Source organism: Ammospiza caudacuta, chromosome 1, assembly GCF_027887145.1.
Source record: "Ammospiza caudacuta isolate bAmmCau1 chromosome 1, bAmmCau1.pri, whole genome shotgun sequence".
In the NCBI taxonomy this organism is placed as follows: domain Eukaryota; kingdom Metazoa; phylum Chordata; class Aves; order Passeriformes; family Passerellidae; genus Ammospiza; species Ammospiza caudacuta.
The window spans coordinates 156,476,063-156,502,327 of NC_080593.1; the positions used below are offsets into that span (position 1 = coordinate 156,476,063).

A 26,265-nucleotide genomic window follows, 5' to 3' on the forward strand; every position below is an offset into this window, starting at 1 on the left:
TCCCTCAGAAAGGGGATTGCTTCCCAACAGTCCTCCTCAAAACTGAGAGAAAGAGACGTTCCCACAAGTGTTTTTATGGGGAGTGACATTGAACCCTGCTTAGGAATTGTCACTTTTGACTGGCTCTGTCAGAATTTCTTCATGGAATGGTTTTGGTAGAATTATTTAATGGAGTTGTTTTGATAGAATAATATAATAGATTTGATTTGACAGAATAATATAATAAAATGTGAATTGACCAAACCAGACCCCCTGGCCATTCCATGCCTGGAACCAGACATCATGCACACCCCAGAACACGGGGCGACACTGCCCATTCTAAGTGTGCCTCAGTGTCACCAGGGCCTGGGTCAGAAGGAAATGCAGCTTTTGGAAGTGGAAGTTGTTCCAGAATTCCTGGTGAGAGCACCAGGCTGCACACGGAGCTGCGTTGAAGCCCTTAGAAATGTTGTGAGGGTTCCTCAGGGTGAGAGAGATGGATGAGAGTCTTGCTTCATGATCAGAAGGCTGGATTTATTATTATGATATATACTACATTATGACTATACTAAAAGGAATATAGAGACAAGGTGCAGAAGCTGCTAAGCTAAGAATAGAATAGGAATCTAAAAACAAGGGTCTGTGTCCAGGCAGAAAACAGGATAATCTCTCCTGTGAGTGGTCAGTAAATCCAGACACTCACAGAAGACCAATCACAGATGTACCTGTTACATTCCACAACAGCAGATAATAATTGTTTACATTTTTCTTCTGAGGCCTCAGCTTCCCAGAAAGGACAAATCCTAAAAGAAAGGATTTTTATGAAAAAATGTCTGTGACAAATGTCCTTTGTTGTGTAGGCCATGAGAGCAACGGCTTAGGCTGGGGTTGCCAGAGGGGACAAAGGGAACACAGAGGAGCCCTGATTTGCCACTCAGCCTCGGCTTTCACCCAAGTCTGGGTGAAGAGAGGATTCACCTGGAACTCAGAGAGGCTGAGGGCCAGCAGCCTCAGCAGCTCTGGTACTGGTCATCAGAGGAGTCCTGGGCCATGTCCAGGGGCACATCCTTGATGGCTGCAGTGGTCACAGTCATTGTCAGCAGTGCCAGGGTATGAGCCAGGAGAACCATGGCAAGGAGCTTACTGGGAGCAGTGTGGGACACTGGGGGACAAAGAGGAGCACAAACTAAAGAGACACTGAGGACACATGAGGGTATATAGGAAGGGTTCCTCTGTGAGGGGCTCTGCATGGCCCCGAGCTCCAACCACAGGAACTTTAGAACAGTGGCCATTTATTCTCATTTCCTAGGAGGCCTTGGACATTATCCTTTTGTTCTCCTATGCAATGAGTCTCTTTGTCAGGGGCAGGGTTGCATTTGGTTAGTTTTTATTGATTGTGATCTGTACTCCATATATTTTATCTTGTATTTAGCAGACAACCAGTAACAGTCTTAATAATAGCCTTACAGGTGGGAACTGCTTTAACATAAGGGTACACAAACTCTTTTCATAAAGAACAGAGAAGGAGAAGATGAGTAAGACCAGACTGCTACAGAAGCTCAACTGTGGAGCATGGCAGACCTTATGGCCTGGGTACAGTGAAGAGTGTGGGAGAGAAAGACTCAAGGCAACAACAGAACTGAAGACATCACTTCTGATCACTCTGACCATCATGTCTGGACACTCCTGACCTTCATGCTCACTGCTCTGGCCAGAGAAGAGATAACCAGGATGTAGCTGGTGAAAGAGATAACAAGGGCATTACTAGTGAAAGAAGGATAATTGAGAAAATTTTGTTTTTAAGGAGACTGGGGAAAAGAAGACCAAGTAGAAATTTTCATATGAACATACTGAGCTATAAATCCTGGTAAACTGGTGTAATAAATGGCTTTGCTTTGCTGGCCTTGCAGAGTCCCTGTCTCTCAATCCCCACACACCAGCCGCCCAGTCCCAATCCCAAAACTCTGTTTACCCTTCCAGTGTCCCAGTGGTACTCCCCAGCATCTTGTTTCTGCTCCCAGACCTTTGTGGCCCACTTGTGACCCCAGGCTGCTCAGGAACCTCACCCAAATTCCTAAAGTCACCATCGCCTTCCCCCCCCCCCCCCCCCCCCCATAAGCCTTGGACCTCTCCCAGACCCCAGTCCCACTGTCCCACTTCCAGCCCTGTTACCCATTTCATGTCACCCCAGGACCCCAACCCAAATTTGGGAACCAACCCCTGACCCTGCAATGTCAGCTTGGAGCCCTCCATGACCACAGTCTACAGCCCCAGTCCCATGTCCCTCCACAAGTGTCCTGTGGAATCCCCCCAGCCACCAATGTCAAAATTGCCCAGAGTGAATTCCCTGATTGAACTGGAGGTAGCAGAAAGCCGGAATTCTTTATCAGCTCGGACTCACAGCACATCTCTCCTGGTGCTGCACATCAGGGGACACTTTGCCAGCAGAATCTATCCATCCTAATTATATATATACATCAAAATGCACTTCTTAGCTAATACAAAACCAGCACATTTCCCATAAATAATTGGCATGGCTCTGCCTCTTTTGGGAAAAAATTTTTATTGTCCTGGAGGGTCATAAAAATGGGGTATCAGGATGTGGGTTTTTCACTCAGTGCCCCAATATCTCAGATGACCTTGCCTCAAACTTTTGTTTTGGGCTGGCACTGCTCTTTTTGTGTAACAGATCTTGCCACATACCCCTCACTGCAGTTCCCTATATCTCTTTCTCCACAGGTTCCAGTAACCTTTGCTCTTCTGTGTGCACAATTTTACATCCTTTTATTGTTTTTTGCTAGTTCTTTTTAAAGCACTATCCAGCATCTTCAGGGGATCTGAAACTTTCTTTTCTCTCTCTTATTGCTCAGTCCCCATAACCCCAATCCCACAGTCCCATGTTCCCCCAGTTCCACCCAGTCCCACTCCCCACTGGTCACTGAGTTGCTGCCTTATCTCAGATACCAGTTGGGGTCCCCTATCAGATGACATCCCTGTAGGCACCTTGAGCCTGGGGATGATCTCCTGGGGGAGTGCCTGGGTGACTTCCCTGGCCTTGTTGGTGTGGCAGGAGAAGTTCTGGACCCTAAAAAGGGATCCACCAACACCAGGAGATAACCTGAGCCTATGTTGGTGTGGAAGCTCAGTAAATCCATTGGCCAGTTATAGCCAGGAGTGTTTCCACTACCAGTGATGCCTAGAGGTGATAGTTTTGAATTCAAAGGGTTCTTTTAAAAACATATCTGGCATTGCTCACTAACAGACCTGACAATTTTGTCCTAAGCACGCTGAGGTTCTGAGGCCGCAGACTGATCCCCATCACATCGATTCCCAGAGCTTTGCTTTTCTCCTTTACAAATTGCAGCATCAACTGGGGATGGTCTGACACCTGGTTATTGGGAGTTACCTCTCACCTACCCAGCCAGCCATCCTCATTATTGTGGGATTTTACATAAGCAGCCAATTTTCAATCTGCCCAACTCTATCCAGGCGTCACCTCTGGGGCTGAAATTCCTTTCTCAGGAATTAACACCAGGATGCTTTGTCGCGGAACCTCTCATGAAGCTTTAATGCAAGTCTATTTCCCACAGGGATTTTTCAGCCCCCAACCTGGTTTGCTCTGCATTGTAGTACAGCCACTTCTTTGGGCAGCTGGGTGGAATCAAGGAGGGACAATAATTCTTGCTTATATTTAATCAGAGATCCCCGTGCTGTAATTGACTTCTTTCTTTCCATATGTCTCTATGGGCATGAGCAATGCTCAAAGCAGATGGCAAGTGAGTTCCTATGTTTGCCCTTTTCCTCACTGCCAATTCCAGAGCTCTTTGTAACACATCGAGCTCCTCCCCTTGTTCCACATCTCCTTGCAGTTGCAGTTACAGTGACCAGAGTATATACCAGAAACCTTTGTCGCAAATTGGATTTCTGGGCTACTTGGATGAGGAGAACAGTCACTGCTGTGGCCTACATTCATCTGTGCCAATCCTGGCTGATGTCGAGTTGTTTTGAAGAGCACCCCACAGGAGCCCTGAAGGCTCCCTCAAACATGAGGCCCCCGAATGACCTTGATTTGGACTCCTGCGGAAGGACAGGCATTCGGTAACTTAAAGATGCTCCTCAGGTCTGCATCTCTCTGGGATTTCCTCTCCTTTGAGCTTTTTGCGTACCAATGAAAGCAGCAGTCCCTGTGTGTCCTGATTACCACCCAGCTGCCCAAAGAAGTGGCTGTACTGCAATCCAGGGCACACCAGCTTGAGGACTGACAAATCCCTGTGGGAAATAAACTTACAATAAAGCTGCAGGAGAGGTTCTGCAACAAAGCATCCTGGTGTTAATTTCTGAGAAAGTAATTTCAGCCCCAGAGGTGAAGCCTGGATAGAGTTGGGCAGATTGAAAATTGGCTGCTTATCTAAAAGCCCACAATAATGAGGATGGCTGGGTGTGTAGGTGAGAGGTAACTCCCAATCACCAGGTGTCAGGCCCTCCCCAAATGATGCTGCAATTTGTAAAGGAGAAAAAGGCCAGCAAAACTCTGGGGCATTGATGTGAAGGGCACTGGTCTGCGGCCTCAGATCCTCAGTGTCCATAGGAGAAAATTCTCAGGTCTCAGGTCTGTTATAGAGCAATGCCTGATATGTCTTCAAAAGAACTCTTTGAATTCAAAACCATCACCTCCAGGTATCACTGAAAGATGAAACACTCCTGGAGATTACTGGCAAATGGCTTTTCTAAGCTACCATGCCAACATGGGCTCAGGTATCTCCTGGTGTTGTTGGATCCCTTTTTGGGGGGTCCAGAAGTACTCCTGCCACACTAACAAGGCCAGGGAAGTCACCCAGGCACTCCCCCAAGAGATCCATAGCCAGGCTCCAGGTGCCTACAGAGATGTCCTCTGATAGGGAACTCCAACTGGTATCTGAGGTGTGGCAGCAACTCAGTGAGCAGTGGAGAGTGGGACTGGGGGGAACTGGGGGGACATGGGTCTGTGGGATTGGGGTTGTGGAGGCTGAGCAATAAGAGAGAGAATAGAAAGTTTGAGTTCTCCTGCAGGTGCTGCATAGGGCTTTAAAAAGAATGAGCAAAAAACAATAAAAGGATGTAAAAATGTGTACACAGAGGGGTAAAGGTTGCTGGAGCCTGTGGAGGAAGAGATAAAGGGCAATGCAGTGAGGGGTTTTTGGCAAGTTCTGTAACACATAAAGAGCAGTCACTGCAAAAGCGAAAGTTTGAGACTAGGTCATCTGGCATATTGGGGCACTTAGTGAAACCCACCTCCTATCACCCCATGTTTATGACCCTCCAGGACAATAAAAATTATTTCCCAAAAGAGGCAGAGCCATGCCAATTATTTATGGGAAATGTGCTGGTTTTGTGTTAGCTAAGAAGCCCATTTTGATGAATATTTATAATTAGGATGAATAGATTCTCTTGACAAGGTGCCCCCCTGTTGTTGACCAGGAGAGATGTGCTGTGAGTCCGAGCTGATAAAGAATTCGATCTTTCTGCTACCTCCAGTTCAATCAGGGAGTTTGCTCCTGCTGATTTCGATATTGGTAGCTGGGACTACTCCATGGGACACTTGTGGAGGGACATGGGACTGGGATTGTAGACTGTGGTCATGGAGGGCTCCAGGCTGACATTGCAGGGTCAGGGGTTGGTCCCTGAATTTGGGTTGGGGTCCTGGGGTGACATGAAATGTGTAACCGGACTGTGGGGCTGGGGTCTGGGAGAGGACCAAGGCGGATGGTTAGGGGCAGCTGACGGGGTGGCTTAAGGAATTTGAGTGAGGTTCCTGAGTGTCCTGGGGTCACAAGAGGGCTACAAAGGTCTGGGAGTCTAAATGAGATCCTGGGGAGCACCAAGGGGACACTGGAAGAATAAAAATAGGATTGGGATTGGGACTGGGCGGCTGGGGTGTGGGGATTCAGAGACATGGACTCTTCAATGCCAGCAAAGCAAAGCCATTTATTACACCAGTTTACCAGCATTTATAGCTCACTATGTTCATATGAAATTTTCTACTTGGACCCCTTTGCCCCAGTCCCCTTAAAAACACAATATTCTCAATTATCCTTCTTTCACCAGTAATGTCCTTGTTGTCTATTTCACCAGCAACGTTCCTGTCATCTCTTCTTTACTCATAGTGGTCAGTATCAGAGGGTCAGAGTGACCAGAGATGATGTCTTCACTTCTGTTCTTTATTGAATTTTTCTCTCTCATGGTCTTCACTGTACCAGGGCTGCAAGGTCTGCCGTGCTCCCCATTTGAGCTTCTGTAGTGGTCTGGGCTTCCACATCTCCCTCTTTTTTTGTTTTTTATGTAATGCATACATGTTAAAGCAGTTCCCATCTGTAAGGCTATTCTCTAATTAAGACTATTACTGGTTATCTGCTAAATACAGGATGAAATATATAGAGTACAGATCACAATTCATAAAATTTGCCAAAGGCAATCATGGCACTGACAAAGAGATTCACTGCATAGGAGAACAAAAGGATAATGTCCAAGGCCTCCTAGGAAATGAGAATAAATGGCCACTGTTCTAAAGTTCATCTGATTGGAGATTGGTGGCCATGCTGAGCCCCTCACAGAGGAACCCTTCCCATGTACCCCTGTGTGTCCTCGGTGTCCCCTCAGTATGTGTCCCACTTTGTCCCCGAGTTTCCCACACTGCTCCCAGTAACCTCCCTGCCATGGTTCTCCTGGCTCACCCCCTGGCACTGCTGGCAATGCCAGTGACCACTGCAGCCATCAAGGTTGTGCCCCTGGACAGGACCCAGGACTCCTTCAATGACCAGTACTGGGGCTGCGGCCCTGCCATTATCGCGGCCTTGCCAGCCCTCAGCCACTTTGAGTTCTAGGTGAATCCTCCCTTCTTCACCCAGACTGGGTGAAGGCCGAGGCTCATTGGCAAAGTGGGGGTTCCCACTGTCCCCGCTGGCATCTCCAGCCCAGACCGTCGCTCTCAAGGCCTACACAACAAAGGACATTTACAAGGACTTCAACGCAGCCATGTGTGCAGCTGCATGCTCCTGCCAGGAATACCAGAACAACTTCTGCTTCAAAACACTGCATTTCCTGCTAACTGATGCACTGGTGACACTGAGGCATGCTCAGAATGGGCAGTGTCACCACGTGTTCTGGGGTGTGCATGATGTCCAATTTCAGGTACAGTTTGGCCAGAAGGTCCGGTTTAGTCAATTCACATTCTATTAACATATTCTGTCAAATCAAATCTATTAAATGATTCTATCACAAAAACTCCATTAAATAATTCTACCAAAATGATTCCATGAAGTAATTCTGACAGAGCCAGTCAAAAGTGACCATTCCTAAGCAGGGCTCATTGTCACTCCCCATACCAACACTTGTGGGAACGTCTCTTTCTCCCACCTTTGAGGAGGACTGTTGGGGAGCATCCCCTTCCTGAGGGAGGAACTTCACACATATTTCATTCCAAGTATGAGTAGGGGAGAAGAATTTCTGTCTGAGAGGGGACTGGGCATTGCCAGAGTCAGGTGATGGATAGCCAGGCCCAGTTCTGGTGCTTTACTCTCCATTGTCAGTTCAGGGTTGGTGACTTGTGCTGGTTTTAGCTCAATTTCGCACCAGTGCCCTGCCTGGCTGGTGGGGACCTGCTGGAGCAGCTCTGGGGAATGACCTGAGGGTGCTGCTGCGTGACCAATGGAGCTGGCCGTGTGGCCTGGGGTCAGGAGGGGTTTGGAGGACACTCAGATGAGCAAGCCCAGAAGTCAGGTAGTGATCATGTCCCTCTCCCTGCCCAGTGAGGCACATCAGGAGTGCTGTGCCCAATTCTGTTCAGAGCCATTTCCACCTGTGCTCAGGGCTGTGTCAACCTCTTCCCAGTGCCATGTCCAGTTCTACCCGGTGCCATGTTCAGGTCTGCCCAGTGCCATGTCCAGTTCTGCCCAGTGCTCTTGCCCATTCTGGGCTCCTCAGGACAGGAAAGACCTGGAGATCCTGGTTGGCAGCATGGATGATGACGGGACTGGAGCATTTCTGTCACAAAGTGACAAATACCACAGAGAATGGAAATTTTCCCTTCCCCTGAAGGTGCTGGACAGTACCTGAAGACAAACTGGCAGAAATGATAAAAGGAGGGAGAGGTGAGCACACAGGATGAAAGTCACGGCTAGAACCGTTGGAGAAACAGCTAAAGGGAACTCCAGTGGGGTTTGGGCAAGTTCTGTAACAGGAACCAACAGCACCTGTGCAAAGAAATTGTTCCAGGAACAGTCCCTTTGATATCAAAGTATTTGGTGAAACTGAGCCCCAGAAGCCCCATTTTTATGACTCTTCAGGACAATAAAAGGACTTGTCGGAGGAGATGGATCAAAGCAAATGATTTACGAGAAAAGTACAGTTTCTGTATTAGATAAGGGACAAATTTTAATGAATATTTATAAATATGGTGGATAAATACCCCATGGCAAATTTCCCCCTGATGTGCAGGACCAGGAGAGATCTGTTGTGAGTCCGAGCTGATAAAGAATTCTGGCTTTCTGCTATCTCCATATCCATCCGGGAGTTCACTCCAGCTGATTTAGGTATTGTGGAGGGGTGAGTGTGGGAGGACTCCTTGAGGGGACACGGGACTGAGGGATTGGGATTGCGGACATGGGGGAATACTGGGGGAGTCACAGGTCTGGGATTGGGGTAATGAGGTTTTCTGGGGGAAAATGAGGGGGGACATGGTATGGTGAGAGTGCGACTGGGGTCATGGGGGGCTGGGAGACACTTTTGGGGCTGGGGATGATGCCTGGATTTGGGTTGAGGTTATAGGGTGACACCAAAGAATTTCGGGAATGGTAGTAGGAGTGGGGTCTGGGGACCAGCTGAGGGGGACACCGGGGGTCTCGGGGAGTGACCCCAGGATTTGGGTCGGGATTCTGCTGGGGCTGAGGGGACTTGTAGTCAGGTGTGGGATTGGGTTTCTGGTCGCGATGGTACTGTGAGATTGGGGTCCCTGGGGCTGGGGGGATCTTGGGGAGGCATAAGTAATCCCAGGATTTGGGATCAAGGAACTCAGACATGTTTAGGTGTCGGCTGGGCAGGAGTGCCTCCCTTCCCCCTGACCCCACTCACCTGCTGATCCCACTCCCTTGCCCAGTCCCTCACTGATGAACCCTCGCTGTGTCTCTCCCTATGTCCCCTCTGTGTCCCCCAGTGTCCCACTCTGGTCCCTGTAGCCTCTCCTTGCCATGGCCCCCCTGGCTCAGACCCTGGCACTGCTGGCAATGGCCATGTCCACCATGGCTGTCGACGTGATTCCCCTGGACATGGCCCCCGACTCCTTCGATGACCAGTACCGGGGCTGTGGCCCTGCCATGAAGGCGGCATTGCCGGCCCTCAACCGCTCTGAGTTCCAGAAGAACGAGGAGTTTGCTGAGGTTTGGGTGAAGGCTGCAGCCAAGGTGCAGGGTCAGGGCCTCCCTGAGTCCCCTCTGTCTGCAGAGCAGGCCACTGCCATCATGGCCTTCACAATGACTGACCCCAGAACATTCAATGATGCTGTCCATGTGGTTGGGCGCTCCAGGCAGGAATACCGGGACAACTTCCACTTCAAAACGCTGCATTTCCTGCTGACCGATTCCCTGGCCACACTGAGGGACACTCAGAAAGGGCAGTGTCGGGACGCGTTCCTGAAGGTGTGTGACACCCGGTTCGAGACACAGCCTGGTGAAACCATCCGGTTTGGACATTTCATGCCGGTGTTCCCGAGCAAACAAATTGGCGAGTGTCCCAGTGAGACAATGCTCGAGCTGCGCACATGCCATGGCGTGGAAATCCAGTTTTTCAGCGAACATCCAGAACCTGAGATCGTGCTGATCCCACCCTTTGAGACCTTCAAGGTCACCCAATACACCCTGAAAGGGGACAAGACACAGATCCAGCTCCAGTCCACCGGAACCTACAGCAAATACAACTGCGAGTGGCTGCGAGGTAACACTACAGGGGACAGTCTGGGGGAATGGGGACAGCCATGATAAGGAACAAGGGACAATGACACTGACTGGGGATGAGGTACAGGGACACCCACAGTGTGTGGGGGAACAAGGATACCCTGGGCTGGGGACACCAAGTCTGTGGACACCCACTGTGGGCACAGGGACAGGAACTCACATGACAGGGAACAGGGATGGGGATCCCCACTTCTGCGTGGGAACAGGGAGAGGAACACCCATGCCAGGAGCCAAGGGACAGAGACAGGGGTCTCCCCAGGGTACCAACTCTGTCCCTCTGATAAAGGCAGTGCTGCGGGGATGGATGCTCTGTATGGAAAAAGGGTGGACCAGGACCTCCCCATGCCACTCCCTGAAACCCTGTAACCCCCTGTAACCCCTCATGGCAATCTCTAAATACCAGTGAACCCTGTCACCTCTAAGCCCACCATGACTCCCCTGACCTCTCTGGCCACTGTACCCTCCTGTATCCCCCCCCAACTCCCTGTCACCCTGTCACACTCATGCCCCCATCTCTCCTGTCAAGTTTAACCCCCCATTATGACTTTCCCTGACCCCTTACTACCCCCATGGCCCCACTGATTTCCCTCTTTTTACCACAGGTTAGTGTGTCTGTCTGCAGAGCTCCTTTCCACCTAGGAGGACCCCTGACCACCACCCCCTTGGCAGTGGCCACCAGGATCCTCTGAGCCATGAGGCCATCAAGGTCACCAAAGGTCACTGTGATCACTGCGGCAGCTGTGACCACCATGATCACCAAGACACCCTCAGCCACAAGGCTACCACAGCCACCCTGGCCAGTGTGGTCACCAAGACCATTGTGCAAATGAATTCTAATAAAAAATTTAATCAAAACAATTCTGTTAATTAATTTTGACAAAGCCAGCAAAGAGAGACAATTCCTAAACAGGGCTCAATGTCAGTCCCCACACCAACAATCATGCGAACATCTCTTTCTCTCAGCCTCGAGAAGCATCCCTGGGGAGCATCCCCTACCCAAGGGAGGAACCTCACACACTTTCATTGCAAGCAGAATAGGGAAGAGGAATCTCTGACAGGACTGAATGTTCCCAGGGTCAGATGATGGATGGCCAGGCCCAGCTCTGGTCTTTTAGCCTCAGTTGTGAATTTGAAGTTGGTGATTTGAGTTGGTTTTAGCCCCATTCAGCACCAAAATCAGATCAAGACCTCTCTCAATGTTGACCTGATGGCCACAAATGGGCCATTGTCCCTTGGCCACATTCTAGGCAGAGCATCCAGCCACGTCCTGCAGTTCAGGGGACCTTAAAGGCTGGAAACTGGGAGGTTCAAGAGGGCAAGGGCAGGTTCTGCCCCTGGGAACAGACATCTCTGGCTGGGAAGGATTAGCTGGAGAAGCTGTGGAGATGAACCTAGGAGTGCTGGTGTGCGACCAGTGAAACTGGCTCTGTGGCCTGGGGCCAGCAGGGATCCAGGAGGTATCAGGAAGAGCATGGCCAGGAAGTCAGGGAGTTTTCATGCCCCTCTGCCCTGCCCAGGAGGGCAGATCCGGAATGCCGTATCCAGCTCTGCCCAGTGCCATGTCAAGTTCTGGGCCACTCTGGACCCAAATCCTGGTCTCAGGGATGACGCTGCCTGAGCTGGGAGGTTTGGCCAGATGCCCACTGTGGGTCTGTCCAGCCTGACCCATTCTGGGATTTGGAGATTCTGGCAGTTGTGGTTTGGGAATTGTCCACTGGAGGGCAGCAGCTAGCACGGGCAATCCGCGGCACCAGCTGCAGTTCCAGTTGCCAACAGCAGGCAGCAGCACAAGCTGATGAGGCTGCTGAGCGCCCGCCCCACCCCATCCCGGCCCCAGGGGCTCTGACACGGTTTGGGATGGAGCGACCTTAAAGCCTGTCCGGTGTCAGCCCTGTCATGGGCAGGGACATCTTCCCCTGGGCTAGGCTGCTCCAGGCCCTGCCCAGCCTGGCCTTGGATACAGCCAGGAATGGGGCAGCCACAGGTTCTCTGGGCAACCTGTGCCAGGGCATCACCACCATCACAGGGAAGGATTTTATAGGAAAGATGGGTGGTGATGTCTTTGAAAAACTACTTGGATGGTTGAGGACCTTTATGAGAAATTGTTGTCAGTGTCTTCAAAATGGGTCTTGATATCTCTACACCAGCACACATGTGGTTTGTCATAGAACCCTGGTGGCTTGACCAGAAAGTGTGAAGTCCTGAACATTCATTGTGGTGGTTTGACCAGAAAGAAGTGGGAATTCTGGGATGTCCTGGTCAAACCAATGGGTGTTTGGATTTTGATATTGGCACCTGGGGTAGCCAGTGGGTTTTAGGACACACCTCCAAGAACACCCAGGGGTTAAAAGCAGAGCTTCGGCCCTGGGAGGCTCTCTTGGGACTTCGAGGGACGCAGGTGGGAGCTCTCCCCCATCCAGCCGGTGCCGCTGGGCGGGGGAGGGGCAGCCATGCGGTAGGCCTGGGCCTGGACAGAGATGGGAGTGAGGAGGCCTTGGAGGATGGAAGGGTGGAGGAAGAGCCCCAAGAGACATCGGACAGCCTTTCCCCCCCCCCCCCCCCCCCAGAGACAGATAGAGAGAGAGAGAGAGTGCAGCCTGTGTCGTTACCTTGAAATTCAGTAAATATGTGCTGGCAGCAGGCAGCCCAGCTGAGGAGATGGGGGGGGTGCAGCCAGGAGTCCAGCTGCCTGGAGGAGTTTTTAACCCCTTTTGGACAATGAAAACCCTACAGAACATTAACCCTTCCTAGACGAGTGATAAGAGTGGAGAAGGACGAAGGAAATGAACGAGTGATGGAGGTCTGGACCAGAGAGAGAGAGAGTGAGAGATGTTGAAAGAAGGGAGAAGATGGAGTGGCATTTTATGCTGGACTCTTTTGTGTAGCCATGGACAGAGCTATGTTTCCGTGAGACACAGAGACTGAGTCCAGGGGGAGAAATGTCCCAGTGCCAGAGAAGATTCAGTGTGGGTACCCCTCGGCCCCAGGGGGTATATAAAATATGGGGGGGACGGATGTCCCAAAGGTGAGAAGGTGAGATACTGTGTTTTTCTGGAACTGGACAAAGCATCCTTAAAAAAAGACAACCCTGGAAGCAGCCCTGATCCCTGTTTGGTGGTGAGAGCACCGGAACAAGGACGGAAGAGGCCACCACGACACACGGAAGGACTCCCTCTCCTCTTGAGGAGCTGAAAGTCTGAGCAATCTGAAGGGTGGTGTTGGACCTAGAATTGGTGATTTTGGAGGATGTATTGTATTGGGAATTTAGGGGGGAGGAGGAGGAGAGTGGTTTTGTGAGGTTTTCATTTTCCTTGTTTTTTTTCTTTTGTGTCTAGTTTAGTAATTGTTTGTGTGTAGCTTAGTTAATAAAATTTTCTTTATGTTAAGTTTGGAGCCTGCTTTGCTTATTCCTGGTCACATGTCACAGCAGACACCGGGGAGAAGGTGTACTCATGGGGGCTCTGGCTTTGCCAGGCCCAAACCATAACATTCATCTAATAAGAGAAATTGTTCCCCACACAGTCTATTCCATAACTCACACAGCCTGAACTTCTGAACTTTGGGAGAAAATGCCAGCTTCAAGGGGGATATGGGGTAGGTGGTTTGGGAATGCTGCATCTTCCCAGTACTGTTGGAATCCATAAGGTTAGAGGATTTTTAAGAAATTGTTAAAAAAAGTATGTAGGCCTTAGATTGGAGTTTTGTTAGCATTGCGGAAAAGTTTCCCATGCAAGCAGAAAAGTTTCCCAAGCAGTAGACGTGACAAATAACAATAGACTTCTGTAGAATTGGCTTTAGGATGGCAACAAGGTTATTTAATGTATATCTTTAAAAGGTTAGCATGAATAGAACTTTTTTCTTTGTCTCTTATGAACTAGTCTTTGTTTTAACTATCATTCCGTGTGCTTTGTGGGATTGGATAGAATGATTGTCAATACGTGTTTTCTGTGTCTGATTGGCTGAATTCTAGTCTGAGATGATTTTATGTTTTTCTGTACCAGCGCTGCTGGAAGAGACATTTTTTGGTGTGGATCAGTGAGCTGTCATGTCTCCATTTTGTATTTTGAGACTGATGTGCTGGAAATAAAAGCAAAAATCTCTTCACTGGTCTGGTTACAATGTTATCCATATTTGGATATTTTGCCGCGGCCTAGTGGGTTCCTTTTTTAAGACGTGGGTTCCTGACACAATTGGACTTATACTTACCCTGTTCCCCGCAGGTACCTCAGCCAATGGGAAAAGGGAGAGGGCAACATGCAGCCGGGAGTACTGGATAAAAGGAGGCTGAGCTCTCCGAATCCTTGAGAGAGAAACCCCACAGGGAATATGGCTGTGGAAACTCTGTCCCTTTATTCCAATCAAGTTTCAAGACTACTTTTTGAACACTTGGCTTTTCATAATGTGGCTTTTCCCCACATACTGAAGGTGCTGGGTAGAACTTAAAATCTGACTGGCAAAAATGAAAAAACGCTGTAAAAGTATTTACACAGGACAATAAAAGTGGCTGGAAGCAGTGGAGAAAGAGATAAAGGCAATGCAGTGGGGTTTTTGACAAATTCGGAAACTCAGAAGGAGCTGCACCTGCCCAAAGCGAAAGTTTGAGGCAAGGTCATCTGGAGATGTTGGAGCACTCAATGAAATGACCCCCAGAAACCCCATTTTTATGACCCTCCAGGACAATAAAAATTATTTCCCAAAAGAGTCAGAGCCATGCCAATTATTTATGGGAAAAGTGCTGGTTTTGTATTAGCTAAGGAGCCCATTTGAATGAATATGTGTAATTAGGACTGATAGATTCTATGTGGCAAAGTCCCCTCTGTTGTGCAGCAGCAGGAGAGATCATGGTCCTTCATGGCCCCTCATGGCCCCCTCTGTACCTGTGTAATCCCTGACCCCTCTCTGACCAGCCTCAACCCCCACACCTTCATGAACCACTCACCCCCCTCTTTTTCCTCCCAGGTGGGAGCATCCCCAGGGCCCCCTCTCACCTCAGAGGGCTCCTCCTGGCCACTACAGCCCTGGCAGTGGCCACCAGTATTGTCTGAGACATGAGGTAAGGAAGGTCACTGTGGTCTCCACAATCACCAGAGACACAGTGACCTCCAGAGAAAAGAGGCAACCAAAGCTACCAAGGCCACCAATGCCATTTTCCCTGGGTGGAATTAAGGAAAAAAAGAGGAAGAGAAGACAAAAAAAAATTTCCTACCTACTCCCCACCCCCCAACATTTCATTAACTGGCCTTTACTTCTTTGCCAATTCATTAATTTGCATTCTCTCCCAAATCCTGTGAATTCCCATATATTCAGGACTTAAACCAAGCCAAACTCTATTGCCGCTTCCCAATTAATTCAACCTAGAAAGGAATAATAGGAATGTTTCTTTACTAATAGATTGTGTGGATATGGTGGTGGATATGGCCAGGGACTTGTAGAGGAGGAAGTGACCAGGGAAGTTATCAGTTTCAGAAAATGTTCTTCATTGACCTGGCCTGCTGCTCAGACAAGGTCCAGCGAATTTCCTGAACTTTGAGAAGAACAGAGACTTAACAGGCTTATGAATTTGAATTTTCCTCCCCACGGTGAAGCTTACAGCTCATTTTAATGGTCATGTGTCTGTTACAGAAGGGCAGGGTGTGTAGCAAGGGGGCATTCAGTAGCTGGATTAGGAAGTCTGCCCCTTCCGAATACCTCTGCCAATGGAGAAAGGGAGAGGGTGATCTGGACAGGAAATTGGGATTAAGAGGGGTCTGCATGGTCCAGCATTTTGAGACATCCCCATGGGGAAATTGCCCACGTCCTCTCCCTTGTGATCATTAATAAAATTACAGGGCTCTTCTGTCTCCTTTGTGCAATTAAACCTCTGGCAAGGTGAATTTTTCTGCTCAGAGTGTAGATAGCGAAATGTTGTTCCACTTGAATCCTAACTAGTGTGCTTAGCTGAGGCCAGAGTCTCATCCACAAAATGGCAGCTCTGCCTTTTATATCCCTGGTGTTGCATCAGCCAAATACATATCCATAAGTAGTCATACATATACAGAAATATTCCTCCTATATCCCTGGCCCCTCCCAAAGTCAGCCAGTTTACACTTCCTTGCTGTCCATTGGTAGAGACCTTCCTTAAGTCTGTTTGGAGGTGAGGTGTTGTCCTGGCACTTCTCCCCAGCAACAGGCTTGGCCCTTTCCCAGGTGCCCCATGCAAGGGGCACAGGTACACGCCCTCCCTCCACATGTCCCTGAAAACCCTGAAAATCAGTGCTGTATGGTAGGAACAATATGGGTGGGGGAAGGGGACTATGGAGACAACAGAGGGTGTCCAAAGAAAATTCTTCAATAACATAACCATACATCAACAAAACTTCTCTTAACATACAAACAATATTCATCCCTTAATTGTGAGAGTCAATCATCATATTCCCCATCTAAAACAAAGCTGTCGCAGTCCCACTCCTGGAAGGGTTCAAGGCCAAGGTTGATAAGAAAGTTGGGGCTGCCCCACTCCTGCAAGGGCCGGGAGCATCTCAGCCCAGGGGAAGATGTCCCTACCCATGGCAGGGCTGGCACTGGATGGGCTTTAAGGTCGCTCCATCCCAAACCATTGCAGAGCCCCCAGGGCCGGGATGGGATGGGGCGGGCGCTCAGCAGCGCCAGCAGCTCGTGCTGCCGCCTGCTGTTGGCACCCGGAACTGCACAGTGTCACTGAATTCCCACGCTCGCTGCTGCCCTCCTGTGGACAATTCCCAAACTGCAACTGCCACAATCCCCAAATCCCAGCATGGGTCAGGCTGGAAGGACACAGAGTGAGCACCTGGCCCAACCTCCCAGCTCAGGTGGTGTCATCCATGAGACCAGGATTGGGAACCAAACCAGTTCGAAACTGGACACAGCACTGGACAGAGCTGGACATGACCCTGGACGGATTTGGACACAGCATTCCTGATGTGCCTCCCTGGGCAGGGCAGAGGAGCACAACCACTCCTTCACCTACTAACCCCACACCTCATGATGCCCCCTGGATCCCTCCTGGTCCCAGGACACCCAGCCAGTTCCACTAGTAATCCACCAGCATCCCCAGGTATTTCCCCACAGCTGGTGCAGCAGGTCCCCCCTGTCTCGGCCTGACACTGGGAACTGTTCCTCTCCAGTGACAGGACCTGCCCTTGCCCCCTTGACCCTCCCAGTTTTCAGCCTTTAAGGTCCCCGTAAAGTGCAGGACGTGGCAGGATGCTCTGCCTGGAATGTGGCCAAGGAACAATGCCCCATTTGTGGCCATCGGGGCTACAGTGAGAAGAGTCTTCATCTGATTTAGGTTCTGAATTGGCCTAAAACCAGCCCAAATCCCCAATCCTGAATTGACAAGTGAGGATGGATCACCAGAGCTGGGCCTGGCCATCCATCAGCTGACCCTGGGAACATCCAGTCCCCTCTGAGACAGAGATTCCTCTCCCCTATTCCTGCTTGCAATGAAATGTGTGTGATGTTCCTCCCTTGGGAAGGGGATGCTGACCGAGGATCCTCCTTGAGGCAGAGGGAAAGAGACATTCCCACGAGTTTTGGTGTGGGGAGTGTCATCCCACTGTGCTTTAGAATTGTCACTTTTGGCTGGCTGTGACAGAATTATTTAATGGAATTGTTTTGATCACATTATTTAGTGGAATTGTTTTAATAGAATTTTTCAATAGGATTTTTTTACACAACGGCTTTGGTGGGCACAGTGGTCACAGTCTGTGTGGTAGCCTTGTGGCTCAGGGAGTCTTGAAGTCTTGATGATCACAGTGACCACAGCTGCCACAGTGACCCCAGTGACTTCAGTGACCTTGGTGGTGCTGAGAATGCTGGTGGCCATTACCAGGGCTGTGGTGGCCAGGAGGAGTCCTCCAAGTTGGAAGGAAGTCCTGGGGACGGTCCAAACCTGAGGGACAAAGAGGCATCAGGGGACCATGGGGGGAGTGAGGGGGTCTTGGACAGCCATAATGGATGGTTAGGGGTGAGAGGAGAGATGGGGGCCATGAGGTGACAGGGTGTCAATGGGAGCACAGGGAGGTACATGGGAGGGATGAGGGAGACCAAGGGGGTCAAGGTGTGCTTAGGGGTGACAGGGTTGAGGGGTAGCAGAGGGTGCCATGGGGGTGACAGGTGTTCAGGGATTGCCAGGGTCCTGGGAGGTGCTGCTGGGGGGACAGGGACACATATCCAGCACACAGGGACCATCCTCACAGCACTGCATTTGATGGGGAGGGACAGGGTTGGTACAGGCAGGGCCCCATCTCCGTCCTTCCCTTGCAGGAGTGGTCCTGTCCCTGTCACCTCCCAGATGTGGGGATCCCCTCTCCCTGTGCCCTGTCATGGACATTCTTGCCCCCATGCCCACAATGGGTGTCCCCAGACCTGGTCTCCCAGCACTGGATGTCCCTGAACCCAAACTCTCAGTGAGTGTCCCCACAGGTGGCAGGGAGTGTCCTCACCCCCTGTGCCCTATCACGTGGGTCCCCCGTCTCCATATTGGGTCTCCACAGCTGTGGTTGTCCTTGTCCTGCCTACACACAGTAAATGCCCCTGTCCCTGTCCCCATGCCCCCCCCATGACATATCATGGGTGTCCCCAAGTCCACAGTGAGTGTCCCCATTGCCCCAGACTGTCCCCTGTGCTGTCACCTCAGTGCCACTCGCAGTTGTATTTGCTGAAGGTGCCAGCAGAGCGGAGACTGATCCATGTCCTCTTCCCATTCCGGGTGACTTTGATGACTTCGAAGATCTCAAAGGGTGGGATCAGCACCTCCTCCTCCCCTGGATACATGGAAAACTGCTGGATGTCCACGCCATGGCATGTGTGCACTTTGAAAATTGTGTCTGTCCCAAAATGCAGAGCAATCTCTTTACGTGGAGACGTCGATGTGAATTGACCAAACCGGACACTCTGGCCACGCCGTGCCTTGAAACGAACGTCACGTACGCCCCGGAACACATGGTGACACTGCCTGTTCTGAGCTTGCCTCAGTGTCACCAGGGCCTGGGTCAGTAGGAAATGCAGTGTTTTGAAGTGGAAGTTGTTCCTGTATATCTGGCGGGAGAGCCCGGCTGTGCGCACGGCTGCATTGAAGTCCTTGTAAATGTCCTGCGACGTGTAGGCCATGAGAGCCACGGCCTGCCAGTGGGATGTCAGAGGGGACACAGGAGAGCCCCGAGGAGAGCCCCGCTTGCGCCATTCAGCATCAGCATGATACCAGCCCCGGGCAAAGTGAGGATTCTTCTGGTACTCAAAATTGTAGAGGTCCAGCAACTTTGCATTCATGGCTGGGCCACAGCCCTCATACCGGTCATCGAAGGAGTCCCAGGCCATGTCCAGGGGCACCACCTTGATGGCCATGGTGGCCATGGTCACTGCCAACAGTGCCAAGGTGTGAGTCAGGAGGGCCATGGCAAGGAAGGGCCAGCACAAGCAGTATGGGACACTGGGGGAGAAAAAGGGACACACTGAGGGAACGCTTAGGGAACAAAGTAACACATGGGAAAAGTTCCTCTATGAGGGGCTGAGGAGGGGAACTGAGGTCAGTTGTGGTATTGAGGGGCAGCTTCGGCTAGAAGACCCCTAGAAACATCCTGGGATGCTAAGCCCAGGACCCTGGGGTCATTCCTGGACTCCCATCAGAACACCACTCCCATCCCATGGTCCCATGTCCTCAACCCTTAGTGTTCTCCTAGAACCCCAGGAACTTATTTCCAATTCTGAGGTCACTCCCTGTCCCCCCAGCTGCGAGTCCCAGGACCCAAATCCCACTCCAAAATATGCACCCCCTGGACCCCACTGCTTTGACCCCCCCCCCCCAGTGTTGTCCCTATGCCCACTAGCCCCACAACCCTACTCCCAGTCTCTTGTCCTTTCCCCCTCTAGTGCCACCCCAGCCCAAACTCTGGGAACAGTCCCTGATCTCCCCAATTTTCCCTTCAGCGCCCCACCAGCCACCCTGTCCCAATCCAAGTCCTGTATTTACCCTTCCATTGTCCCACCAGTGCTCCCCAGGAATTCAAGCCTGCTTCCAATCCTCTGCAACTCTCTTGTGACCCCAGATCACTCTGGGACTTCACTCAAATTCCTAAAGCCACTCCCTCACCAGCTCCAGTGTCCCCCAAGTCCATCTCCCAGACCCAAAACCCGCTCCCAGTCCCATTACCCATTTCATGTCACTCCAGGTCCTCAACCCAAATCTGGGGGTCACCCCCTATCCCCACAACATCCCCCTGGAGCCCGCCATGGTCCCGCTCTGCAATCCCAGGCCCATCTCCTTTGCATAAGTGTCCCCAGTGTCCCCCAACCCCTGATACCAAAATTGGCCTGAGTGATGTCCCTGATGGAAATGGAGGTAGCAGAAAGCCAGAATTCTTTATCAGCTCGAACTCACAGAAGATCTCTCCTGGTCCTGCAGATAAGGGGGGACTTTGCCATGGGGTATTTATCCACCACAATTATAAATATTCATTAAAGGGGCTTCTTAAACAATGCAGATACGTCACTTTCACTGGAAATAATTTGCATGGTTGTGGCTCTTTCTGGAAGTCCATTTATGGTACTGGAGGGTCATCCAAAGGCGTTTCTAAGTGTGGTTTTCACTGAGTGCCCCAATATGCCAGATGACCTTTCCTGCAACTTCTGCTTTTTGCAGGCACTGCCCTTCTGTGCTCCAGAATTTGCAAAAGACCCACACTGGAGTTCATTTATCTTTTTCTCCATGGATTCATGCACGTTCATCCTGAGTATCCATACTTTTACCTCCTTTTCATGTTTTTGCCTGTTCATCTTTAAGTTCTTTCCAGCACTATTGAAGGCTCTGAAACTTTCTTTCTCTTATTGCTCACAGCCCAGATCTGCAATCCCACTCCCACAGTCCCATGCAAATGGAGGAACTCCCTTGCCATCTACTTAGAGCATTGCTCATGCCCATGGAGCCATATGCAGAGAAAGAAGTCAATTAACAGCACAGGGATCACAAATTAAATATAAGCAAGAATTATTGTTCCCTCTCTATACCACACAGCTGCCCAAAGAAGTGGCCGTAATACAGTGCAGGGCACACCAGCTTGGGGATTGACAAATCATTGTGGGAAATAGACTTGCAATAAAGCTGCATGAGAGGGTATACAACAAAGCATCCTGGTGTTAATTCCTGAGAAAGGAATTTCACTGCCAGAGGTGAGGCCTGGATAGAGTTGGGCAGGATGAAAATTGGCTGCTTATCTAAAAGTCCACAAGAAAGAGGGAGGCTGGGTAGGTGAGAGGTAACTCCCAATAACCAGGTCAGGCCCTCCCCAACTGGCCTCAGATCCTCAGTGTCCGTAGGACAAAATTCTCAGGTCTGTTAAAGGCCAATGCCTGATGTGCTTTGAAAAGAACTCTTTGAATTCCAAACCACCACCTCCAAGCATCACCGAAAGAGGAAACACTCCCAATGATAACTGGAACATATAATTTCTGAGCTACCATGCCAACATGGACTCAGGTATCTCCTGCTGTTGGTGGATCCCTTCTTGGTGCTTCAGAAATTCTCCTGCCACACCCACAAGGCAGGGAAGTCACTCAGGTACTCCCCCAAGAGAACATCCCCAGGATCAAGGTTTCCTACAGGGATGTCATCTGACAGGGGACCACAAGTGGGATCTGAGGTGTGACAGCAATTCAGTGAGCAGTGGAGAGTGGGACTGGGGGGAACTGGGGCAACATGGGACTGCGGGATTGGAGTCATAGGAGATGAGCAATAAGAGAGAAGAGAAAGTTTCAGATCCCTTAATGGTTCTGGATAGAGCTTAAAGATGAACGGGCAAAAGCAAGAAAAGGAGTGAGAAGTGTAGATACCCAGGGTGATTGTGGCTGGAATTCCTCGAGAAAGAGATAAAGGAACTTCAGTAAGATCTTTCACAAATTCTGGACTACAGAAGAAGTAGTGCCTGCGAAAAGCAGAAGCTGCGGGAAAGGTCTTCTGGCATATTGGGGCAATCAGCGAAAACCACACCCAGAAACCCCTTTGGGTGACCCTCCAGTACCATAAAAGGACTTCCAGAAAGAGGCAGAACCATGCAAATTATTTCCAGAGAAAGTAATCTATCTGCATTAGCTAAGAAGCCCCTTCTAATGAATATTTATAATTGTGGTGGATAAATACCTCATGGCAAAGTCCCCCCTTATCTGCAGGACCAGGAGAGATCTGCTGTGAGTTCGAGCTGATAAAGAATTCTGGCTTTCTGCTACCTCCATTTCCATCAGGGACATCACTCTGTCCAATTTTGGTATGAGGGGCTGGGGGGACACAAGGTCATTGAAGGGGGGGACATGGGACTGAATGATTGTGGAGTGGGGCCATGGGGGTCTTTCAGGGGACATTGCGTGGGCCGGGGGTGATCCCAGATTTGGGTTGGAGTCCTGATGTTATGCCAAAATTGGTCACAGGACAGGGAGCAGAACTGGGGTCGGGGAGAGGGCCAAGGAGGACAGTGGGGGCTGAGAGAGAGGCTTTAGGGATTTATTTGGGGTTTGTAATCTGCCCAGCAACAGAAGAGGGTTACAGAGGATTGGTAGCAGGATTGAGGTCCAATGAACACTGAGGGGACATCAGGAATGTAAACACAGGACTGGGATTGGGAGGGGGGCTGGTCAGGCACTGAGGGGACACTGGGGAGGTCAGGGATTGTGCCCAGGGTTTGGGCTGGGGAACTGTAGAGGGGCTGAGGTGACACTAAGGGGGAAGGGACACAGGGCTGGGAGTGGAGTTGGGGGGCTTGTGGGCACAGGAATTACACTGAGGGAACAAAGCAGTGGGATCCAGGCAGGGCTTTGTGGGATTGCGGTCCTGGAGGGCACTGATGGGGGGAGAGGGAGTGACCCCAGAATTTGAATTAAGTTGCTGGGCAACTGGGAGGCTGCTAAAGGTTGATGATATGAGACCATGGGAGTGGGATTGTTGTTCTGGTGGTCTGAGGGACACTGAGGAATTCTGGAATGACCCCAGATTTTCCAATCAGCATTCCAGGATGTGTCCAGGGGTCTTTAAACAGTGCTGCCCCCCCTTCCCCATGACTGAATCCCCAGTCTCCCCCACCTCAGCCCCTCATGCAGGGAGCCTTCCTGTGTACCCCTGTGTGCCCTAATTGTCCCTTCAGTGTGTCGTCTTTTGTTCCCCAGTGTCCCACACTGATCCTGGTGGCTTCATCCTGCCATGGCCCTCCAGGCTCATACCCTGGCACTGCTGGCAATGACCATTGCAACTGCCATTGCCATCTAGGTGGTGCCCCTGGACATGGCCCGAGATTCCTTCGATGACCAGTACTGGGGCTGCGGCCCTGCCATGATCATGGCTCTGCTATCCCTCTACGGCTTTGAGTACCAGAAGAATCCTCACTTTGCCTGGGGTTGGGTGAAGGCCGAGGCTGAGTGGTGCCAGCGGGGCTCTCGTGTGTCCCCTCTGGCATTCCCAGCCCAGGCCGTTGCTGTCATGGCCTACACTATGAAGTACCTCTACAAAGAGTTCAACCCGGCTGTGTGCACAGCCGGGCACTCCCGCCAGGAATACAGGAACAACTTCCATTTCAAAATGTTGCATTTCCTGCTGACCGATGCACTAGGGACACTGAGGCACACTCAGAACGGGCAGTGTCGCCACGTGTACCGGGGCGTGCGTGATGTTCGTTTCAAGACACGGCGTGGCCAGAGGGTCCGGTTTGGTCAATCCACATCGACGTCACTGAGCAAAGAAATTGCCCAGAAATATGGAACAGACACCATATTCGAGGTTCACACGTGCCACGGTGTGGACATCCAGGCTTTTTCCTATGATCCGAACAACCGCGAGGTGCTGATCCCACCCTTTAAGACCTTCAAGGTCACCAAAGTCACCCAGAATGGGAAGAGGACAATCTACGATCAATCTACCGGGACCTTCAGCAAACACAAGTGCGCATGGCTGTGAGGTGACGCCAGAGAGGAATGCCTGGGGTGATGGAGATTCCCACTCTGGACCTGGAGACACCAAAGATATGGCTCAGGGGACAATGATACTTACTTGGCATTGGGGACGAGAGCACCCACTGAGTGTGTGGGGAGAAGGACACTCAGCGCTGGTGTCATCAAATCTGGGGGCATCTGTTGTGGGAACGAGGACATGAACATCCATGACAGGGCACAGAGATGGGGATTCCCACTTCAGGGAGGGACAGAGACAGGAACACCCCTGCTAGGGTATTACCACGCCCCTGAGTGGGGGCTGCTGGAGAGAGAGAGACGGTGAATCTTGTTTCTTGAATCAGAAGGCTTGATTTATTAATATATGATATAATACATTATAGTTATACTAAAAAGAATATATAGAGAGAGGTTTGCAGAGCTGCTAGCTAAGCTAAGAAGAGATAGAAAAGAATCTACAACAAAGCTGTGGCCAAGGACTCAGTCCCCTGGCTTGCACTGGTGATTGGCCCTTAATTATAAACATAGAAAATGAGCCAATCAAGGTGTTCCTGTTGCATTCCCCAGCAGCTGATAGTAATTGTTTACCTTCTCTTCGGGGGCCTCTGGCCTCCCGAAGACGCAGAAATCTGAAAGAAAGGATTTCTGTGGAGAAATGTCTGCGACACTAGGGGAGGACAGAGACTGGGCCGCACATGTACTGACCCTGTCCCTCTCTGCCAAATCAGTGCTGTTGGGATGGGTGGGCCACGACCCATGGTGTGCTGCATGTGGGTGGGCCATGACCCCCCACAGCACAACTTCAAACCTTGTCACCCCCTGTCAACCCCCATGGCACCCCTTGACTCCCTCTGACCCCTGTCATCTCTAAGCCCACCTTGACCATGCTGACCTACCTAGCCCCCCTACCCCTTGTGTCCCCGCACCCACAACATCCTGTGTCCTGTCACCTCATGTTCCCCATCTCTCCTGCCACCCCTAAGCCCCCATTTTGCCTGTTCCCAACCTCCTCACTCCCCACATGGTCTCCCATTATGCCTCTTTTTGTCCCCCAGGTAGGAGAGTCCTCAGGCATCCTTGTCACTGCTAGGGATTCCTCATGGCTGTCACACCCCTGGCAGGAGCCATCAGGATCCTCTGAGCTCCTGGCCACCAAGGTCACCGAGGGCACTGTGGTCACTGTGGCGACCACAGCCTCCATGATCATCAAGACTCCCTGTACCAAGGCGGCCACAGACACTGTGACCACTGTGCACACCAAGGTCACTGTGCAAAGCAATTCTAAAAAATAATTCAATGACAATGATTTGATTAAATAATTCTGACAAAGCGAGCAAAACGTGACAATTCCTAAGCAGGGCTCAATGTCACTCCCCACACCAACGCTCATGGGAATGTCTCTTCCTCTCAGACTTGAGGAGGATCTCTGGGGAGCATGCCATTCCTGAGGGAGGATCTTCACACACATTTCATTCCAAGCAGGAAAAGGGGAGAGGAATTTCTGTCTGAGAGGGGACTGGACATTCCCGGGGTCAGCTGATGGACGGCCATGCCCAACTCGGCTTGTTTACCCTCAGTTGTCAATTCAGGGTTGGTGATTTTGGCTGTTTTTAGCCCAATTCAGCAACAAAATCAGCACAAGGCAAGACCCCTCTCACCGGAGCCCTGATGGCAACAAATGGGGCATTGACCCTTGGGCATATTCCAGGCAAAGCATCCTGTCACATCCTCCAGTTCAGAGGGACCTTAAAGGCTGGAAATTAGGAGGTTTGAAAGGGAAGGGCAGGTCCTGACCCTTTGGGAGGGACAGTCCCCAGTGTCTCTTCAGGCTCAGGGGTACCTGCTGGAGCAGCTCTGGAGAAGAACCTGGGGATGCTGGTGGGTGACCAGTGGAGCTGGCTGTGTGGCCTGGGGCCAAGAGGGATCCAGCGGCATCAGGAGGGGCAGGCCCAGGGAGTCAGGCAGTGATCGTACCCCTCTGCCCTGCCAAGGGAGGCACATCAGGAGTGCTGAGTCCAGCTCTGTTTGGTGCCAGATCCAGTTCTACCCAGTGCCATGTCCCTTTCTGGGCTGCTGCTCTGGACCCAATCCTGGTCTCAGGGATGACGCTGCCTGAGCTGGGAGGTTGGGCCAGGTGCCCACTCTGGGTCCTTCCAGCCTGACCCATTCTGGGATTTGGGGATTGTGGCAGTTTCAGTTTGGGAATTGTCCACAGGAGAGCAGCAGCGAGCTTGGGAATTCAGTGACACTGTGCAGTTCCGGGTGCCAACAGCAGGCGGCAGCACGAGCTGCTGGCACTGCCGAGGGCCAGCCTCGTCCCATCCCGGCCCCGGGGGCTCTGCAATGGTTTGGGATGGAG

General features: G+C 51.0%; 2 protein-coding genes and 1 pseudogene across 2 annotated transcripts; 2 read left to right on the forward strand and 1 right to left on the reverse strand.

Annotated features, from left to right (window-relative positions):
* The first annotated feature begins 9,200 nt into the window (after positions 1-9,200).
* On the forward strand, positions 9,201-15,007 carry LOC131563823 (erythroblast NAD(P)(+)--arginine ADP-ribosyltransferase-like). Its single transcript, XM_058814023.1, has 2 exons — positions 9,201-9,942; positions 14,922-15,007. Exons 1-2 carry the CDS (start codon positions 9,201-9,203, stop codon positions 15,005-15,007), a joined length of 828 nt encoding a protein of 275 aa, XP_058670006.1.
* A 2,814-nt stretch (positions 15,008-17,821) lies between these two features.
* LOC131566433 (NAD(P)(+)--arginine ADP-ribosyltransferase 2-like) lies at positions 17,822-19,376 on the reverse strand. Its single transcript, XM_058817742.1, has 2 exons — positions 18,614-19,376; positions 17,822-17,871 (listed from the first exon to the last, which is right to left on the reverse strand). The coding sequence occupies exon 1, from the start codon at positions 19,374-19,376 to the stop codon at positions 18,615-18,617; it is 762 nt and encodes a 253-aa protein (XP_058673725.1). The 3' UTR covers positions 17,822-17,871; position 18,614.
* A 3,787-nt stretch (positions 19,377-23,163) lies between these two features.
* LOC131563899 (NAD(P)(+)--arginine ADP-ribosyltransferase 2-like) lies at positions 23,164-23,913 on the forward strand (annotated as a pseudogene).
* The last annotated feature ends 2,352 nt before the right edge of the window (positions 23,914-26,265 follow it).

What these genes read in the sequence shown, in the direction of transcription:
- LOC131563823 (XM_058814023.1), top strand. Translation starts at nt 9,201, where the DNA reads ATGGCCCCCCTGGCTCAGACCCTGGCACTGCTGGCAATGGCCATGTCC. An exon ending in CAACTGCGAGTGGCTGCGAG is followed by an intron (nt 9,943 to 14,921) that starts GTAACACTACAG and finishes TTTTCCTCCCAG; the next exon opens with GTGGGAGCATCCCCAGGGCC.
- LOC131566433 (XM_058817742.1), bottom strand. Translation starts at nt 19,376, where the DNA reads ATGGCCCTCCTGACTCACACCTTGGCACTGTTGGCAGTGACCATGGCC.